This window comes from Podarcis filfolensis (genome assembly GCF_964270895.1).
Source record: "Podarcis filfolensis genome assembly, chromosome: Z".
In the NCBI taxonomy this organism is placed as follows: Eukaryota; Metazoa; Chordata; class Lepidosauria; order Squamata; family Lacertidae; genus Podarcis; species Podarcis filfolensis.
This window is the reverse complement of record NC_139617.1, coordinates 10,227,269-10,248,935: the sequence shown is the minus strand read 5'-3', so window position 1 is coordinate 10,248,935 and position 21,667 is coordinate 10,227,269. Positions and strand designations below refer to the sequence as shown.

The window sequence follows — 21,667 nt, the reverse complement described above, 5'->3', positions numbered from 1 at the left end:
CCTCTCCGAAAAGGTCACTCAAGTCGTCGTCACAGTCCATGAGGGAACTTTCATCTCTCGGGTTGACGATAAAGCAGTCTATGATGCTTTCGTCTCTCATTAACTCGTTGATAGTTCCCATATCAACACCAAATATATTTGCCTCATACACAGGGATGTCCTCCGTGTTGTCTTCCATCGTAACGCTGCTTTGGTGCCAGCAACAGCGCCTCAAATTTTGAGATTTCTGATAAGGTGGTAGCGTTGTGTCTTTGTCCCAAGGCTACTCAGCGCGTTGTGAGCCTCTTCAACAAAGCACGTAGCCTTTTTATTGCAAACCTGAGTAGCACCCAGCAACAGCTGTGCTGAAGCCTCCAAACCAGGAGAGATAATTTGTTTCCCACGCCTCTCCTGTTTGCAATCGCCTGCAGCTAGCCAGACCGAGGCTAGTGCCCTCTTATTTTTTACAACAAATTGAGCATCCGTGGCTCTAAATTTGCAGCCGTCTAGTCCTTCAAATACTCGCGCGGAAACCATGCTCCCCACAGTTTCGCTCTATTTTCTACGCCCACTTGAGCTCGCTGCACCCCTTGCTATTGTCCGCCTCCACGGCAGGGGGCGCTGCAGGGAGAGAGAGAGGGGGGGGGAGACGGGCTTCCTTCTTTCTCCCCCCTCCCCCCTGCTAGGCAGGCGCGCGGCTCAGCAAGGAAGCTGGCGATAGAGGCTTCCGGTACGAGCGGCCGCTGGATCTCTGACAGGAGGCTCCGTTTGGAAGCCGGCAGTGATCGCGGAGGAGAACCGCTTTCTTTCCCGTTATGGCGGCTCGGCTGAGCCTTCCCGTCGCGGGGCCCGCGGGCGCCTGAGGGACGCGTAAGCCCCGCCGCCTCCGCCATGGCCGGCGAGGAGCCGCAGAAGTTCCTGGCCCCCGACGAGCCCAGCGCCCTCCTCTTCTCCGCGCCGCCCCGCGCGCACGGCGCTGGCGGCGGCCTCGGCTTGTGCGATGAGGGGTCCGCCTGCCTGGACGTCAGCGACTTCGGCTGCCACCTCTCCTCCTGCCACCGCACGGACCCTCTGCGCCGCCTCCACGCCCACAGGCGAGAACGGGGTGGGGGGGGCGGCGGCGAAGGGTGTGGGGGGAGCGCCTCCAGGTGGTCTTGTGGGCCCCCGATGCAGTGGCGGCCCCGGCCCTCGCTTACCTCGCAGGGTTGTTGTGGAGGCTGGGAAGAAAGGGAATGGGAGAGCCGTGGGAGTTCAAAGGGTCGTCGACATGGGTGTGAGGTGCTGCGGATCATGCCCCGAATAGTTTCTCTCTCTCCCCCCCCCCCAGCTTTAAAAGCCTCTTAACTGCGTGGGAAGCTGTGGGGGAAAGTTAGACGTTTCTTTGTGGGAAGCCCGAATGTCTATTGTAACACCTTCCCTATCTGGAAGAATGAATCGAGGGGGTTATCTTTTCATATCATCTTCTGCTTCAACATCTAAAGGGCCTCCGTAATAATAATAATAATAATAATAAAATTCTTCTGTAGTATTTAATAATGCAACATTTTCAGTAGAAGCCCCTATTTTTGTTTTTATTGATTTCCCATGGGGAAGAATGCAGGTAGGAGAATTCTCTCCACGGGGTATTTCAATCCTGCACCCCAAAAGTCTCAGAGCAACACAAATTAATGGCGAGAGGCAGTGGTGGGGATTGGTACCAGTCGCAACCGCATTGTGCATTGAAAAGCACATGGTGTTTGGGTACAAGGAGGCTAAGAAGACTGCTGTGGGTGAGGGGACTGTATGGGCTTTTAAAAAACGTTTTCTTAATAAAACTAAGGAGAGACGGGACTAAAAACTAACATATTGGCTTCAATACATGGATCTGGTTGAGGCCGAGTAGAAGCTAGGTAGGTTTGCCACTTCTTTTTTTAATAACCTGCTTGGCATGCAGAAAATTAATAGGCAGAGCTGTTCCCATTGCTGATATATCTGTGCGAGGGAAAGTGTCACTTGTTCAGTTTTTTTATTTGCAGTACTGCTGTACAGGGCAGAGGATCAGGGCCAGAAGAGAAGGTGGCAACCCTTGCAGTGGGTAGAGATGGCAACTTCTTTTCTAGCAGGGCTCCTGTGCCCTTAATATATTCCCACGGAAGCCTTTTACACTGTTAATATTTGCACACTAAGCAAGTTTCTGAAATGTTTCCTGACAAGCAGAAATTCAAGAAGTTCATTTCTTTTTTTTGTACCAGAGTGAAGCCTGCCCTGTCTTGTATCTGCCTGTCATGTACAGATGGAACTCAAAAAATTAGAATATCATGGAAAAGTTCATTTATTTCAGTAATTCAACTTAAAAGGTGAAACTAATATATGAGATAGACTCATGACATGCAAAGTGAGATATGTCAAGCCTTTATTTGTTATAATTGTGATGATTATGGCATACAGCTGATGAAAACCCCAAATTAACAATCTCTGAAAATTAGAATATTAAATGAAATCAGCCAAACAAGGATTGCAAATAGAGCAGTATTGGACCTCTGAGAAGTAGAAGCATGCATATGTACTCAGCACTTGGTTTGGTCACCTTTCGCATCAATTACTGCCTCAATGCGGCGTGGCATGGATGCTATCAGCCTGTGGCACTGCTGAGGTGTTATGGAAGACCAGGATGCTTCAGTAACAGCCTTCAGCTGTTATTCATCTTTCTCTTGGCAATGCCCCATAGATTCTCTATGGGGTTCAGGTCAGGCAAGTTTGCTGGCCAATCAAGCACAGTAATCCCATGGGCATTGAACCAGGTTTTGGTACTTTAGTTAGCATCCCCATAAAGCTTGTCTGCGGAAGAAAGCATGAAGTGCTCTAAAATCTCCTGCCAGAAGTATAAAAACCTGGTTCGCCTGACCTGAACCCCATAGAGAATCTATGCGGCATTGCCAAGAGAAAGATGAGAGACATGAGACTGAGCAATGCAGAAGAGCTGAAGGCTGTTATCCTGGTCTTCCATAACACCTCAGCAGTGCCACAGGCTGATAGCATCCATGCCACGCTGCATTGAGGCAGTAATTGATGCAAAAGGGGCCCAAACCAAGTACTGAGTACATATGCATGCTTCTACTTCTCAGAGGTCCAATACTGCTCTATTTGCAATCCTTGTTTTGCTGATTTCATTTAATATTCTAATTTTCTGAGATTGTTAATTTGGGGTTCTCATCAGCTGTATGCCATGACCATCACAATTACAACAAATAAAAGCTTGACATATCTCGCTTTGCATGTCATGAGTCTATCTCCTATATTAGTTTCACTTTTTAAGCTGAATTACTGAAATAAATGAACTTTCCCATGATATTATAATTTTTCGAGTTTCACCTGTAGGTACAGAACCCCTGATAGAGAAAATAAACAAGGTAAACTTCAGAAGGGTTCATGGCGGCCATAGAAATCAGTGAGACATTATTCCTGCTTTTTTGCCTGTTGGATCCCTGAAGCAGTTTGAAACACAAAAATTGCAAGATAAATACTTATAACAATAAAGCATTATACAATACTCAGGAATTTGCTTGGGGGGGTTGTTCTTGATTTTTTTTTGTATCTTTATTTTAGGTCTGATTATGATTTATATGGAAATTTTTCAATTTGGTCATGTATTTTTGATGTTTTATTATTTATGACTACTTTTCTTTGTAGTTGAGCACCCCCCCCCCATTTTGCAAGCCGCCATAAGCATGGTTTGAATTATGGAAAGGCTGCATACAAATAAAATGGTGTATGTATGTAAACAATTTCAGTTTACAGTTATTAACACATCTGGATGCAGCAGCATATTGAAACCTAAAGTTTTGTCTGTGAAGTTCATTTGAAAAAGAGGTGCATTTACTTCTTTTCTGAAGCCTGGAAAGCTGCTAAGCTTGTGGACTTCTGATGGGATAATGGAGTTTATAGATGGGGTACCATTGCTTAAGAATTATTAACTCGAGGTCTAACTTAGGGCTTATTTTGTCATCCTTCGAGGCCGTTGTCTGGCTCACTGTGAGCTGAACATGAACAATCCCTAATCTGCCATGTACCCTTTGTTGCCCCATAACTGGTGCATATTTTGAATGGCTGCTTTGAAGCTCGATGCAAGATATGGGGGACACACAACTTGCTTACTGCATGTTATTGTGCACTCAAGGTCTTAAGCAGATACCTGTCAACAGCTGTTCATCCTGGTGCTTAGGTTAGCTGGCTTTTAATTCCAAGTAAGCTAGCAACATTGAATGTTACTGAAATACTAAGGTCACATGTGACTGCCATTCTGTTTTGCAGGTGGAACTTGACTTCATGTGGCACGAGTGTAGCCAGCTCTGAATGCAGTGAAGAACTGTTTTCGTCTGTCTCTGTCGGTGACCAGGATGACTGCTTCTCACTTTTGGATGATCAGGACCTGACATCTTTTGATTTGTTCCCAGAGGGTAGTGTCTGCAGCGATGTCTCTTCTTCCATTAGTACATATTGGGACTGGTCAGACAGTGAATTTGAATGGCAGGTAAAAATGCTTTTATAGGCTGTCCCATGCATTAATAAACTGCCGTGGTCTGTATAACAACATTGAAAGCACTGTGTTTCCAGCTAGACAGTAGCCATAAATCAATGCTACTTTTCCTAACACAGTTGGTTCCCATGTAGGTGTGTTTAGGATTGAAGCCTTAATTTTCCGTATTTAATTCTAGTGTTTTAGTTTGTTGCTGAATGTTGGACTGCATTGCTTCATTCTGAAATTGATCGGATATATGTATTTTTTTGTCTATAAGTTGCCTGGCAGTGACATTGCAAGTGGAAGTGATGTGCTTTCTGACATCATACCCAGTATATCAAGCTCTCCCTGCATGCTCCCAAAAAAGAAAAACAAGCACAGGAATCTTGATGAGCTTCCATGGAGTGCAATGACTAACGATGAACAGGTAAAACCTTTTTGAATTTGGAGACTGCATGCTTGTAAACAAATTTTTAAGGGCTAAATTATTCATAGCAGATAAAACTCTGGTTTGTAACAGTAAGTGCTAATTCTCTTAATTATATAGAGGAGGTTAATTTCTCAAGTTTTATTTTTCTGTGGTGTTATTCAAGGTATCTTGAATTGTGAAAGAGCTGACATTTATACCCTGCCTCCATCTAATAAAAATGTTTTAAAAGCCCCCCAAAGGCCATCCATAATAGACTAAATAGAGGATAAAGCATAACTAGCAGATAGCAACTGGTAGGAAAGAATTGGGGAGGATAGACAGTAAGGCTTGGCTTGTTGTCTAAAGAGAGCAGAGATGATGCTACCCAAATTTCTCTGAGGAGGGCAATCCAAAGGCAGGAGGCTTCAACCAAGAAATCCCTGTCCTCCTCTCACAACACAGCTCCCCTTGAATGTGGGATTCTCAGTGAGCATCATTGGTAACTAACTACCTGTTCCATTGTTTTCTTAGGTGGAATATATTGAATATCTGAGTCGTAAAGTCAGCATGGAGATGGGGCTTCGAGAGCAGCTTGACATCATTAAAATTATTGATCCCACAGCTCAGATTTCTCCTACAGACAATGAGTTTATTATCGAACTAAATTGCCTCACTGATGAAAAGCTGAAACAGGTATGTGAAACTGAGCTTGAGATTCTTTTTAAACCAACTATTTGTCTTATTCTGGTATGCATGATCTTGCTGCATACTTCTATAAACAGTAACAATTAGTTGTTAATTTAAGGGCAACTGAAAGACTTAATGCATTTTATTTTGGAATGAGCTCTCATAAGGTAAAGCCCTCTTTGTTGGGCCCCTCAAGAGTAAGAATACATACTTCTACAATTGTGTCAGGGTTGTTCCATCCCTTTTGTTCTCCATCAGATTTTTGTTGTTATTCATATGTGTTTACTTGAAAACATTTCCACCATACCTTACTTAATAAAGAGATACTTATTGAAGGTAGTGGCCTGTGGATATCCTCGTCTATCAGCATACTCTCTGGAGATGGGGATCCTTGAATATCCTGGTCCCAGGCTACTTAGGGCTTTAAAGTATATTGAAAAGGAGGGGAAGTCATTGGTGTTGGTGGGTGAGCATCTACTCTTGGGTTTTCCTTTCTTTCTGCAGCAAAGTTCCTTTTACAGACAAGTTTTCCTGCATCTTTTACTTCCTTACAGCAGCAGCATTGCAGCTCTTAGTGAAATTCCCATTACAGGAATAAACACCATTTGGTTCTGTTTCTCAGAGCCTTTATTGTTTACAAAACTTTACACTGGTCATTTAATAAAGAAAACAAATAAAGCAACATAATCTTTTTCTCTTTTAGCTATCCAGCCAGAGACCTAATGCTGACTCCTTCACATACTCATTTACACTGACCCAGACTTAGTTGAGCACCTGTTGCTGGGGAAATTTTCTGTTCAAGACCATTTTCAAAAGTTTCTTCTAGAATATTCCAGCCATTGGACCTGGTAAAGCACCTGTGTGTCTAGTAGGGTTCCCCCTGTAGTTGCTTTTAAAACCAACTGAAGTTTCTGAACAATCTTCATATAGCATCATGTGGACCATACAGCACTAATTCAGGCCCCATCTGCAGTAGATATTCAAAGCAGTATCATACAACTTTAAACAATCATGGCTTTCCTCCAAAGAATCCTGGGAGCTGTGGGGTTTTGTTTTTTAAGGGTGCTGAGAATTATTAGGGGATTCCTGTTCCCCTCATAGAGATGCAATTCCCAGACTTTCTTGGGGAGAAAGATTGATTGCTTAACCACCTAGGAATTTTAGTTCTGTGAGGGGAACAGCAGTTTTCCTAATAATTCTCAGCACCTTTAACTAACCACAGTGCTCAGGATTCTTTGGCCAGAAGCCATGATTAAATTGGTATAATAGTGCTTTGGATCGAAACAAAATAAAAAAATTCCTTCCAGTAGCACCATAGAGACCAACTAAGTTTGTTATTGGTATGAGCTTTCGTGTGCATGCACACTTCAGCCCATACCAATAATAAACTTAGTTGGTCTCTAAGGTGCTACTGAAAGGAGTTTTTTTTATTTTGTTTCGACTACGGCAGACCAACACTGCTACCTACCTGTAACTAGTGCTTTGGATGTTATTGTGTGGATGTGGCCTCAGTCTTTTGAAGGCTAGGTGTACCCAAGCACTTGCCACTTTGACTCTTCGCCTTGACTTCTTTCTTTGTGTGTTTAGGTCAGAAATTATATCAAGGAGCATGGCCCCCGGCAGCGGTCTGCAAGGGAGAACTGGAAGCGAAGCAGCTACAGTTGTGGCAGTGCCAGTGGAGTGAGCGGTGCCAGTGCCAGCAGCAGCAGCGCCAGCATGGTCAGCTCAGCGAGCAGCAGCGGTTCCAGCATTGGCAACTCTGGTTCAAACTCCAGCGCTAACATGAGCCGGGCTCACAGCGACAGCAACTTATCTGCAAGTGCTGCAGAGCGAATCAGGGATTCAAAAGTAAAGCTTCAGATTCAGATGGACTTTAAAAAAACCTTATTAGTATACTTTGAATCATTGCAGTTAAAATGTAAATGCATTTACATGTTGCAAAAGCTCAATGAATGTTATTTTTTGAGGATTCCGGAGAAAAGGGTAGCCCACCTTTCCTGTAGGTAACTTGCAGCTTAATGAGCTCTAGTGCTCTTTTATTTTGCCATCAGATTTGAAAGTATGGAATAAGAGCTAAAACAGCTTAAGCAAACAAGTTCAGTATTTGTTAGCATTGTGGACAATTGAACTTTGAAAGATTAGCACTTTCAGTATAGCACCATCAATTTCAATTACTCATATTTCTTCAGGAAAGCCATAGGATACTCCTGACCCCAAAGGGAAACTAGCTGTTAACTTTGGATTGTAGTCAAAGAAAATGTCATTAAGATTTCTCTTTTTTGTTTTCTTTTTAAATTTTTATATCTATACAATCAAAAGTGAAGGAAAGCAGCCATTCCCAAGTCGAGTCACATTTTGAACCAAAGAAAGCAATGAATATGGTCTTATGTTGTTGTTAAATTTATAGCTCCAAAAAAGAAATTGTTGGTTTTTTGGATTTATATACCACCCTTCCTCCTCAAGATGCCCAGGGCAGGAAACAGATATGCAACTTAAAAAAAGAAAACAAAGCAAAAACATTCTAAAACAGTTTAAAACATTAGGAAACCAGTTACAGTTACATTATTCCATCCCATCATTACAGGATTGCCAGAAACAAATATTCTTCAGCCACCAAATGTCTGGGCAAACAGGAATGTTTTCAAATTCCTCCTGAAAATTAATAACGGTAGAGACAAATGTGCCTCACTAGGGAGGCATTCCAAAGCCAGGGAGCCACCACTGAAAAGGTCCTGTCACCCATCTTGCTATAAATCTGCTTTCATGCAGATTTCTGTAAAGAGTCCTTTCTCGTTGAACTTTGTGTAGGGAGGATAGAGTTGGCATATCTCTGTGGGTGGAGCCTTCCAGCATCATCAGATTATTGCCATATGTAACTGGATATTACGAGGCATGTAGAAGAGGGTTCCTTTCTTCCTCTTCCACCCCAGTATCCCAGTAAAAGATGCTTACCTGAAAATACTGGATTAGTTTTTGGCTGTATACACAACATCTGTTTAAAGCACATCTTCCCACCCTAGTTGGAACTGTGGTTTAGAGCTATGATGCTCAGTATCCTTAACAAACTACAGTTCCCAGAATTCTTGGGGGAGGGGTGCTTTAAATGTATTGTGTGTACAAAGTCCTAGTTAAATATGTGTCTTGTTTTACAGTGGTGTGTACAGTTTTGTGTAGAGACTGGGATTGACTTTGGCCATTTCCTTTATTTTGACAGAAACGTTCTAAACAGCGCAAGCTTCAGCAAAAGGCTCTGCGCAAGAGACAACTGAAAGAGCAACGGCAGGCTCGAAAGGAGAGACTGAGTGGTTTGTTCCTCAATGAAGAGGTTCTTTCTTTAAAAGTCACTGAGGACGACCATGAAAGAGATGTGGATGTCTTGATGTGACAGGGGTGATTTTTTATTTTATTTTAAATCAGTGTTCTTTCTAAGCCTTAAGCCTATTATATTGTTTACATATACTTTTACCAAAATTTTGATTGGAGCTGGGGCTAGTTAGCCTGTGTCCCTCATCTATAGTTTAAAAGCAAAAAAAGGCATGTGATAAGAGATTAAGAGGATACTTAAAAAAAAAGAAAAATAAACTAAGGCTAATTTATTTTGCTTTCAAATATCTGTGAGTACTTTACTGAAAAGTTTGCATTTCGTTCGTAATTCCGCCTTAACCAGATAGATATAATAGTTGTTCTTTGGGTAAGAGTATTTCCCCCTCTACCTGCTTTTTGGCCTGAATGGCTTAATGTTATTTTCTTTTAAAAACGAAACAAAAAACTGCAACTCCATTAATAGTTAGTGGGTGACACGTTCTCCCAGTGGATGTGACAGGATTGCCCTTCCTTCTCCTCGCCCCGTGCCCTCCCCATCTGCTCTGAAGGATCCCTCAGTTTTTGCAGAGCAGATTTTGGGAATGTTGGGGAGGGCTACAAGGGCAAGTCCTGTTTGCACAAGCAAGACACTACAGTTTCACGTCGCACATTTTTGTTCCTACTGCAAATCATATCAAGGCTTTAAGGCTACACAAAATCATTTTTAGATTTATTGAAATAATTATTATTTAATTTTTATTTTGCCCTATGCCCATAGAACTCAGGGCGGTTCGCAACATAAAATTACAATAAAAAAAAGAATACATAATAAAAACAGAAACAAAGAAACCCCAATAATTCTCCCATGGCTTCATTTACTGCAGGGACTGGGGAACCTTTTAAGCCAAATGCACCCCATGACTAACGTATACGTGGCCCACAAGGGACTATTGAACCTGCATTTCTGCTTGCCAGGGAATTCAAAACCAGGCAGGCAGAAAGTGCTTGCAAGTGCCTGTCAGGCCATGAAATATGGCTACATATAGCCGGGTGGGTCATTCATGGTGTGAAGGCCTGATGTGGTGTTACAAAGCAATAGGACAATCTGGTGAAGGAAACTTCTAGAAACAAATTCACATTTCCTCCCTCTAGATGCATGTGTGTATATGTTCCAAATCACTGTAGTGTCATGTGCCTTAAAATTTATTTGAGACCTCTTCTTTAAAGTGAAGGTTTTAAGGAGAACATTGCAAAACTGAAATTAAGCAGATAACATTTTCCTGGTGTTTCAAAAAGATAATAATGTTTATTTCTCAAAGCCCTGTTCAGCTTTTTTGGGGAAAAAGGCAGCGGTTGAGAGATTTCCATCCTGACCTTATGTTTTTGCATAAAACCACATATTTCTTTATTCAGTTTCATGGTTAAAGTGATCTCATTTGGTTAATATTTATGAGTGGTTTCATGACATTATTTGCTATAACAGAGTTAAGCAAGTGTGTTTAAAAGACCCGTTGCACATCTTCATTACTACTGCCTCTACATTGTTTAGCTTTCATAGCGTGAATCTGTGGGAGATGCAGTAAATTCAGCGTTATGTGCATCCTCCGATACCAGCTAAGAAGCACCTTCTTCCATTTCCGACTAACCTCTGTTTATTTCACTTGAAGTGTTTTTGAACTGGTTAGTGTAAGCTACTGTTTGTCTAAAGACGCCAGCTCAAAGGTTGGTTTCTGATCTTGGCTCTTTTGCATAAACCATGGTTAAAAGCAACCATAGTTCCCAACTCAGGTGAACGTGGCAAACTCTGGTTAGCTTAAAACTGAAGTGGATGTTGCTGATCTCTGTATGGCCACACTGGATAAAGAGATAGAAGTGGGGAGCAGGTTCATGCATGTAACGCTAAGCTGTAGTTTAATGTTTCTGAATCACATCTAACTTTTAGGAACTGATGATACTGTGGGTAAATTTGAAGTACTTACAAGTGTTGGACATTCACTAGATAAAGGGATTTCTGCTTTAAAAGCGGTTCTTAATGATGTGATACTCCTGGCTCTAATTCTAAAAAGTTTCTACTAAAGTCTTGTTTCATTAGGCAATCACACATAACACACACACATACCCCTCCCCCCAAAGCAGGAAACATTTGTTTTGGAGTAGCTCATAGCTCACAGGTAAAATACTTTGGAGTAAATAGGATAAGACCACTCATCATTATGGCATTTTTTTTGAGTGTTTGATCTATTTTGCCTCCCTCCTAGATCTTGATTTTTGTAGCTGAATGGTTGCATAACACTTTATAGTTTCCCTTTAAACCCCCACCCCCATTAATCTCCATTTTATTGAGCACATAATGTACTGTGTTTAAGGTGCTTCTCTGTCTAAACTGAACACACTGGTCACTCAGTGAACATTCATTTTGAATTAAACTAGCATTGTAAGTGAAAATGAAACTATAGCTGAGCCCCAACCCCATTCATACACACTTGTTATAGAATGGAAGCAAGTTGGGGGGTCTGCTTGGTAGACTTTTGTCTGGGTCCTATTTATCTTGAATGCTTTACAAGATGCATAAATAATTTAACTAGTGCAAGTGAGCAAATACACAATTCACCTTCTTTGGAATTGCTGATCTCACAAAGCTTAGAAGGAGCACTGAAAACTTGATTGGAAAAAAAGTTGTTCTCTTAGCCTAATAAGATCTGTTTTACATCTTGTTCTTGCATCTGCATTGGTTTCATTTTCCGATAGAAATGTTTGACTGAAATAAAGCAGTGACATTTGTGTAAGGCAGGATATAGGATGCTATACCCTGGTTCTGTTCAAAATGCTCGCTGAAGTTGGCGATCTCAACATTTAAAATGATCTTGTGGTTCGCAATAAGTTTTTGTTTTGTTTTTTCTGTATGTTGGTCAAAGAAAACCATAGAGAATTTCTCACACAAATATTACATCAGATTGTATATATGACTTAAAAACCCCTTAAGGCTGGTGTACAGCAGTTGTAGAAAATGTTATAGGACATTAGCCAAATTTCTTACTAATGCTGAAATAAAAGGACCTGTTAGTGCTCATATTTTCCCCACCCCCTTGGCACACCTGCCTTCTAAATATTAGCATGCTGTTGACTTTCTTCCTTTTTGCAAACAGGTTTTCCCAGTAGATCAGATTCTCATCACTTATCTGGAAACCTTAACTTGTGGGTGACTAGCCTGTGGCCCTCCATATGCTCTTGGGCTGCAACTCCGCTGATCCCTCAGGCTGATAGGAGGTGAAGTCCAACCACATCTGGTGGATGCACAGTTTAGCCACTTCAACATGTTGGATCAGTAGTATTATACTCCCTGTGTCTTGCAGATTATTTTGGATTATTATTTGTCATGTTGGCCAAAATCAGTGCAGCAGGGGGGCAATTAACATTATAACCTGAGCTGTTATCAGATCATGTGCATCATACTGGATCAGAATGCATTGGGTGTGTGTGTGATGGTTTATGACCGGGGGGGGGGGGGGAGATTAGAGAGATGCAGGGAGCATCAAATATGTTCAGAAACATGGTTGAGAGTTGCTTTGTAAGGGCCAATGGCATTGGCATTCTGAGGATGTGTGCTTCATAACCAAAGCAAAGAAGATGCTTACCTTTGGCAATATACTTCAGATGGTCTTAAATACAAATAGATATATTAAATCTGGACTATTTTCCAGGTTCTCTGCAAAAGTGTATTGTATGCTGAAATGCACATGTACATACAACTGTTTGCTGTACATTCTGTATCTGCTCACTATGATGTTTGTGGAAAACTCTGTTCTTTCTTTATTTTTTGATGTTGTGAAGGTTTTTCCCAATAGGATACTGTTTTACTTTTCTCCCCCTTAAGCCCTTAATTGTACTTTAAATTAGTGGATATGATAGTTTGGAATAATATTAAAATGAAACATAATAATGCAACTATATGTGTTCAGTGCCATACTTGGATTGCTCCTACAGATAAATGGATTATTTATGTGTACTATACAGTCATTGCATATGGTGCTTGGCAGAGTGAGTCAGGAAACACAGATAGGTCCCTGTTCTCAAGAAGCTTACAACCTGATTCCTATCAAGTCAGACTACTGACTTACCAAGTTCAGTATCATCATGGACTGGTAGCAGCTTTACAGTGTTTCTGCAGCGCTCTTCCTATTGTCTTTAATTGCAACACCTTTTCCCAGGGACAGGGACTTGTGTGTCAGCATGGGCCCCTCCTCAGCCTTGACATCTACCCAACAGCACCAACTACTTAATGCTGCCGGAAGGAATTTTTAAAAATGTGCTGTACAGTGGTACCTCGGGTTACATATGCTTCAGGTTACATATGCTTCAGGTTGCAGACTCCGCTAACCCAGAAATAGTGCCTCGGGTTCAGAACTTTGCTACAGGATGAGAACAGAAATCGTGCAATGGCGGCGCAGCGGCAGCGGAAGGCCCCATTAGCTAAAGTGGTACCTCAGGTTAAGAAGAGTTACAGGTTAAGAGTAGACCTCCAAAACGAATTTCGTTCTTAACCTCAGGTACCACTGTACTAGCAGATAAATAAGTACCGCTCTGGTGGGAAGAACAGTTTCAGGTTAAGTACGGACCTCCAGAACGAATTAAGTACTTAACCTGAGGTACCACTGTACTGTTTCCATCTTAATTTGCTTGCTAGCATCTTTGGTTTCCACTAGAGGGCATGCTGCAACCACACAAATAGTAAGCGCTTGGTTTAGAAAGCAAAAGTTATTGCTATGTATCAAGTAGGTGCAGATAAAAATTCTGGAATGCAAAACCACTCAGAGCAGAATTTTAGACACATAAAAAGGTGCTTGCCTGCTTGATTTATCCATGAGAATGTCGAAGGTAAAGTAAATCAGTTTACATTAAATGGTAAAATGTACGTGTGATGGCTTGTGCACGTGTGCGCCCCCCACCCCACCCCCGGACATACTTTTTTTTTTTCTTTTTATAATATTTTTATTTTTTCCATATAAACACAACATACATAAACATACAAAGACAAAAACAGAACAAAAGAAAAAAAAACATGTATCATTTCATATCCTAATTTCTTATACCTTTCTTCCCCGACTTCCTCATGCCTCCCTTTTCTGTATTCCAAATTCTTATCGATTGTTCAGCAAATCTTCTCTTATTTTAATTTAAATTTAGACTAATCTTCCTTATTCTCCTTGTCTTAACCATAGCTAATAGTAACCATTTACTTTCCAGTCCAACATCATTCTAACTTTCATTAATTTTGTAATATTTCTTTAGATAGTCTTTAAATTTTTTCCATTCTTCTTGCGCTGCTTCTCTTCCCTGGTTTCGGATTCTGCTCGTCATTTCTGCCAAGCCCATGTAGTCTATCACCTTCATCTGCCATTCTTCCAGTGTGGGTAGCTCTTGCGTCTTCCAGTACTTCGCAATGAGTATTCTAGCTGCTGTTGTAGCATACATAAAGAAAGTTACATCCGTCTTTAACACCCCTTGGCCGACAATACCCAAGAGAAAGGCCTCTGGTTTCTTGGGGAAAGTATATTTAAATACCTTTTTAAGCTCATTATAGATCATTTCCCAGAATGCCTTAATCTTCGGGCAAGTCCACCAAAGATGAAAAAATGTACCTTCAGTTTCTTTACATTTCCAACATTTATTGTCAGGCAAATGGTAAATCTTTGCAAGCTTGACTGGGGTTATGTACCACCTATATATCATTTTCATAATGTTTTCTCTTAAGGCATTACATGCCGTAAATTTCATCCCGGACATACTTGTGTGGACCATCCTTTAGATATAATAATAATAATAATAATAATAATAATAATAATAATAATAATAATAATAATAATATCTTTATTGTCATTGCCCCCTCTCGGGGACAACGAAATTACTTGGCTGCTCCATAAAAACACTAATTAAACAATACAGTATAGTACAGCAAGGAAGATTAGATGACTTTCAAAGTCCAGGCTTCCCATTCAGGGCCGAGATCGCTCTGGAGAAGAAGCTGTTCTTAAGACGGCTCGTTCTTGTCTTCATCGTCCTGTATCTCCGTCCCGACGGCAGGAGCTCGAAGAGACAGTGACCAGGATGTGATGGATCTTTTACTATGTCCAGTGCCTTCCTATGGCACCTTGTGGCATAAATCTGCTCTAAGGTGGAGAGTGGGCAGCCAACAATGCTCTCTGCTGCCTTAACAACTCTGCACAACCTCATCCTGTCCTGGGTAGTACAGCTTCCGTACCACACACATATCAAATGGTATGTGTATTAGCATAAGGATCCTTGGAAGATGATACTGGGCAGCTTCTGTAAGTAAAGGTTAAATGGAGTTTTTAAATATGTTCTAGCAAAATGAGATCATGCTCTACTGGTGGCATCTAATTAACATGCCAAATGTGAAGTCTGAAAGACAACTAGATCTGGAGGCCATTTAGGTCAGCACTCTGCCAGATAGTGTCCAGTAGCTCCTGTCTTAAGACCAGTTCCCAAACTCACCGCACCTGCTGGACCACTTACAAATTGGTTACTGATTTTATTATTATCATTATCATTGCCTATTGTAGCAATTGTAATGCACTGTGCTCAATGGCTCATGGTTTTTAATTGTATTTTTATTGAGTATTACTTTTTTATTGTATTGTAATTTGAACGCCATAGAATAAAAATTGTAATACGGAGCAATAAGTATAAGATAAAAAGAGGCAATACAAATACAATTAAGAATCAATATGGATGTTAAATGTGGACATGTTGTGGATCACCTGAATGAAGCTTTTGGGCCACAGATCACAGTTTAGGAACCCCTTTCTAAAGATAGAGCACCATCTTAGTTTCCTGGTACTTTCCAAAATACGGGTACGATAGCCTAAAAGAGGCACAGTGAAACATTAGAGAAGGGGGCAAGGGAAGACTATGTCATCATTTCAATTACACATGTTTAGGCTGAGTTGCAATAAGAACCAAGGATTAGGCACTAGGTTAGCATCTCCCAAATTATTGACCCCCCCTTGGGGTTAATGGGACACTGCAGGAGTTGAATAAGGACATGAAGCAGTTACTCTGTCACTGAGATGCAGCCGTTCAAAGGAAACCTATTTTAAACGATGAGGGAGAATGATCAGTGGATATAGGAAGTTGTCACAAACCAGGTCTCCTCCTGTCTCAGTACTGTCTACTCTGGGGCTGTTTTTAAGCACATAGCTTCCTGCAGAGAATCCTGGAAACCGTAGTTTGCACTGAACACAGCTATAATTCCCAGCATCCACAACAAACTACAGTTCCCAGAATTCTTTGGGGTGAGCCATGTGCTTTAACTGTGTATGCAGCCTGGGAGAGCCTGGGAGTAGCTTTCCAGGGTTTCGGGCAGAGCTCTTTCCTGCCACTTGCTGCCTCATCCTAATTGGAGATGCCAGGGACTGAATCCGAGACCTATTTTCCATTCAAAGCATGTGCACGAATACTGGCTCTCTCAGTTGGACAAACTCATGTTTAGGTGTGTATGTCCACCCACCTTAATGGCTTAAAAGAATCGGTGCCGGTTGCATCTTGGAAAGAGAGAGAATTATGTAGCCACGGTGCCACTATCACCAAGAAGACCCATTGCCACATGGTGAATTTCAGCTGCCCACGGTAGAGCTGCAAGGACCTCCCCCCAAGATCTCATGGGCAGATCTTTAAGGGAGAAGACACACTCCTTTAGGTATCCAAACCTTGTGTTGTTTAAGGACTTTATAAGCCAACTTAAGAACCCTGAATTTGGCTCAGTAGTGGATTGGCAGTCAGCATGCTCCTTTCAGAATGGATGTTCTGTGTAATTCTTAAGACAAATCTACTTCCTTCTTTCCAAACCAGTAGATCTGGGGGAAAGGGAAAAAAAACAACCATTTGAAAGGAACCAGCTGCGTTTCGTCCAGCTGCAAAACAGTCGATCATAATGCCCTAGAACAAATCCACTCACTGACCGATAAAACTATTTGCAGACTGATAAAATGAGTAATTTATGGTGCTGAATACCTTGTTGGTGAATGTATTAAAATTCTGAAATATATCTGTCTGCCTGGAAATTACAGTTAATGCAATTCCATATAATGCTTGAATTCATTTATATATTTGCACAGCATGCTACCAGATAAAAAGTGCCAAAATGTGTATAAGGAGGTCATCACTTGAGCTTAATTGCACACAAATTTCCGGCAGACTGTGATGTTTAAGACCAACAACAACAGCCCGAGAGCGAGAATTAATGCATTAGCCCATAAATGGAGAGCTTATACTTGCATGACAAGGGCCACATCGTCTCTAAAGGAGCTTAGTAACATTGATTTGTGATTAATCATTTTACTTAATGACTCATCTGTGATCACAGTGCAAGGAAAATGTCATGTTTGCTTAGTTGCATTAAGTCCATTTATCTTACGTTCATCCAGCCTATGTTGGGCTGTGAATATGCTTCGGCTATACAGTTGTGAAAGATGGATGTTGGGGTGTTTGTTAATGTGGATATTGGACACCCTACCTCTTCTTTCCAATGTGCCTTCCATTGTCCAACTGTAATCACATGGTACACACCAATGTAGCACTGCTGCTCTCTTCTTGATAGATAACTGAATGGGAATGGGTTACAAGCTTGTATCTGTTTAATGCCAGTCCTACCATTTGGCAGCGAGAAGCAAGCAATTCTTTCTGCAGATGCTGGGGGACAGTGGTGGTGGCTAATCCCTCTGGCTGTTCCTCCTGAGTTTTTTTAGTCATCCCCTTCTGTTGCAGGGCAGTTCACTCCTAAACTAGCTTGCTGCTTCAGGTGCAGAAGAGGATGCTATCCCACCACTTGTGTTGATGTAAGATTCAAATGCCTATCCAAATGGTTTTTGTACATGGAAGGGGGAGGAGGCACCACCTTGTCCTTCACCTTAGGAAGCAAAATGTCCTGGGCTGGCCCCATGTGCATCCCTTTCCTTCATCATGGTTTAGTATGAATGCGTGTACCGATCCAACCATGGTTAAGATCAACCAGAGAAGGGGCAGGGCATGCATGCTAGAGAAGAAGGAGGGAGAAGTCTGCAGGCCTTTCTTGAGGAACACTTAATTGTTACCAAGAGTGAGTTCTTCCGTCTGCTGTTAAGTATGCACATTCCTCAGAGATTCTGTAGCAGCTTCCTACAGAGCTTGGCATAGAACTGGACTCGGTTTGCATCTCTATCGAATGATTTCATGCACAGAAATTTATCCTTTTATGATCTAATACTGTGGTTCCCAATTAGGGATCCGGGGACTCCTGGGGGTCCGCGAAATGCACCCTGGGGGTCCGCGGCACCATCCCCTGCTGGGGAACTCACTTATCTTGTTAATTGCACAGTGAAAGCCTTCAATGGACCACCCCAGCCTCTGCTTGTGACCAATGCCTGCCTGCTTGCATATGCAGTTATTTTTACATACAGAAGTGTGTTGGCTGTCAAGGATGAAAATACTGAAGCGATTCTTTGAGTTACGTGATGAAGTATGACTTTTTCTGAAAATTTCCATGTGATCAGTTGAACCACTTTGTGTGGTTGTGTATGGTAGCCTACTTAGCAGATGTTTTCACATACTTGAAGACTCTCAACACAAGCCTTCAAGGTAGTGATGTGAATATTTTCTACGCTGAAGATAAGATTGAGGCAGTGATTTAAAAAACAAGGTTATGGGCAAGCTGAGTAGAAGGTGGAAGCCTCATTAACATCCCAACACTGGAGACCACTGACAAAGAATTGCTACCAGAAGATTACTTCCCTGCACCAAATCCTGAAAACTCATGGATAAGGAATCCTTTTGAATGTGGTGATGTACAACTAACAGCTCTGTCTGCGGAAGAGCAATAGGCACTTGTTGACGTGACTTGTGACGGTTCATTGAAATCATTTTTCAAAGAATGTGGACTGGACCAATTCTGGGTGAAGGTTTTCACTGATTATAAGAAGTTAGGTGAGAAAGCTTTGAAATGTCTAGTTCCCTTTTGTTCCACATATCCAGGAACCCTATTTTAGGAAGGTACCGTACAAGGAGAGGAAGTGCTCCTGTGGCTCAGGGCAACTAGAAACTACTGAACATGTCTTCTTCCACTGCCAGTATTATAGAGACATACAAGTCAGGTTCATCCTGCCAATAGTACACAAATTCCCTGGACGGACAGAGCAACTCTATACCTCCTTGCTACTTCAAGATGCAAACCCAGACATAATATACTCAGCCAGATTTTCCACTGCTGTGATGGTTTGGGTCACACACTAGACCAAAACGCAAGGCTCAGTCGCAAGACCCGTTCCCTCTCTTGCACCCTCCCTTCTATAGTTGCTTTTGCATCTGCTTGCTCTTAACCCTCTAGCTGATTTTAAGTCTCTCTCACGCATTCCCCCTTCTTTGAGTCATCCCATTCACCCGTTTTATCTGCTCTGTTTCCTAAATTATTGTGTGTTTCTATTTTAACTTATGCTGGTCTGTGACCGTAATAAAGATGATGATGATGATGATGATGATGAAGCTCAACAACTTTGGCTGCTCCCCCTACAAAGAGCTCAACAACTTTGGGTGGGTGCTCCCATAAAAAAAAGCTCAGCAAGTTGCACCACCTCTTTTTCTAGAAAAAAGAGAGCCCTGGATCTAGATCTAGATCTGTTATTAAGGTTTAGTAGCTGCTTCACATGTCATCATTTGTTCGCTTGTACTATACGTTAATAAAATTCAATTTATTTCTGCTCCCCCAACTAAATCTTCGTCATTTTTGCACAGTAATATCAAAAATTTCATGGTGTTTTTTTTTAATACAGTGGTACCTCTGTTTTTGAATGTCTTGGAAGTCTAATGTTTCGGTTTTTGAACACCAAAAATCTGGAAGTAAATGCTTCAGTTTTCGAACGTTTCAGAAGTCGAATGGTCTTATAGAATGGCTTATGTTTGAAAACCGAGGTACCACTGTATACCTAAAATCCTTTGCTTATTAGGGGCTACCCCACATTCCCCCCTCCCCGAATTGCTTTGCACAATTTAGAGTTATCAACATTAGCAAAAGTAGAGGGGTCCGTGGCTTGGCTTTTGAAAAATAGAGGGTCATCAGTAATTAGTCAATTGGGAACCACTGAAATGCATTTGGCCAGGACTGCATCTGAGTAAGATGGAAATATTGGTTGGAAAGCATGCAAGAACAGAGATAGCTAAGACCAAGTGGCAGAGCATCTGTTTTGCATGCAGAAGGTCCCAGGTTCAATCCCTGGCATATCCAGGTAATGTGGGGAAAACCTTTGCCTGAAATGCTGGGAAGCCACTGTTAGTGTGTATACTATGCTGAACTAGACGGACCCAGCAATCTGGCTCAATATAAGGTGGCTTCCTACGTTCTACTTCCTGTGTTCCTGTTGATAGAACCCATTCCCAAGATTGCAAGTTGTTGCTTTCACAAAGAAAAGGGCAAGGAGTTTATTGCACTCTGCTTTCCAGATGGCAGGACAAGCTTGTTGAAGCAAAGGTCCAGGTCTGAGTCTGGTCAGTGATGTCTCAATGTGTGACTGACTGCCTAGGAAACTCATGTATGCTGCCTTGGGTTCTGTGAGAACTTGGGGCCATCCGATGAAGCCCAATGTTGGAAGATTGTGACATTCCAAAAAAAGCACTTCTTCACAGAAGTAAATATTTATATTCCACTTTTTAGTAGAGTTTCAAGGATGGGTGACGCAGTTACAACTACAGTGGTAGCTTGGTTCTCGAACGACTTGGCTCCTGAACAAGTCAGCTCCTGAATGCCACAAACCCAGAAGTGAGTGTTCTGGTTTGCAAATGTTTTTTGGAAGCCGAACGTCCGATGGGGCTACCGCAGCTTCCAATTGAGTGCAGGAAGCTCCTGCAGGCAATCGGAAGCTGTGCCTTGGTTTTTGAATGGTTTTGGGAGTCGAACGGACTCCCGGAATGGATCAAGTTCGAGAACCAAGGTACCACTGTACACAAAATAAAATAAACTGGCAACTAAGTCATTCCCATTGAAACAAATGGATTTAAGTTCTGTACATCCTTTGTTCTCAATGGGTCTTTTTATTTAGTTATGAGATTTCTTAGATACCCTTCACCATAAGGCTCCAGGGCTGGTTAAAACAACTTAAAAGAAAACTCTGTATGGCAAACACTGGATATCTCCCTATAAATATGTAATTTTCTCCCTTAAAAAAGGCAAAAATCCTTAGTGGCAGCGTATAAAAAAGATCAAATGGAGTATAAAAAGATTTTTGCCAGATGCTGAAATGACACTGGGCATGGAACTCTTTAAGTGTCCTTAAAGAGAACACTTCACAATCATGGCACGGCCACTGCACCCAGGTGCCTTGGATGGTGGAGAAATCTATGGAAGGGCCTTTACTGACTGATCTTTCGGATGTCCTTGTCACAAACTGTGCTTTGATTTAAAAAACAAACAAAACCAGTATATTCTACTGAGCCTGGAAACAGACGTGGACCTGGGGCAGTTGACAAAGTGTTAACTGATTATAAGTGTCTCAACAGCAATCAAACAGCTGTATTCTAAATCAACTGCTGTTTCCAAACCAGCCTTGGCCAACCTGATGCTATCCAGATGTTTTGGGCTACTACTCCAATCTGGCAGGGACTCATGCTAGTTGCAGTCCAAAAAACTGGGGAGCAGGCTGTTGTTGAAGACTGGTCCAAACAATATTCAAAGGCAGCCCCATGCACAACTTATTACAGCAGTCTAATAATCACTGGGCAACAATTTTTTACTTTTTGAATGTTGTCTA

General features: G+C 41.7%; 1 protein-coding gene across 1 annotated transcript; it reads left to right on the top strand.

The window, feature by feature from the left end:
* The first annotated feature begins 677 nt into the window (after nucleotides 1-677).
* On the top strand, nucleotides 678-12,821 carry FAM199X (family with sequence similarity 199, X-linked). The gene is made up of 6 exons (XM_083596718.1): nucleotides 678-1,073; nucleotides 4,270-4,489; nucleotides 4,755-4,904; nucleotides 5,418-5,579; nucleotides 7,161-7,421; nucleotides 8,788-12,821. Exons 1-6 carry the CDS (start codon nucleotides 871-873, stop codon nucleotides 8,956-8,958), a joined length of 1,167 nt encoding a protein of 388 aa, XP_083452844.1. The 5' UTR covers nucleotides 678-870; the 3' UTR covers nucleotides 8,959-12,821.
* Nucleotides 12,822-21,667: the final 8,846 nt, after the last annotated feature.

Excerpts from the sequence above, each read along its gene's own strand:
- FAM199X (XM_083596718.1), top strand. The coding sequence starts at position 871 with ATGGCCGGCGAGGAGCCGCAGAAGTTCCTGGCCCCCGACGAGCCCAGC. Across the intron at positions 1,074-4,269 it reads CGCCGCCTCCACGCCCACAG|GTGGAACTTGACTTCATGTG; the intron begins GCGAGAACGGGG and ends TCTGTTTTGCAG. Across the intron at positions 4,490-4,754 it reads ACAGTGAATTTGAATGGCAG|TTGCCTGGCAGTGACATTGC; the intron begins GTAAAAATGCTT and ends TTTGTCTATAAG.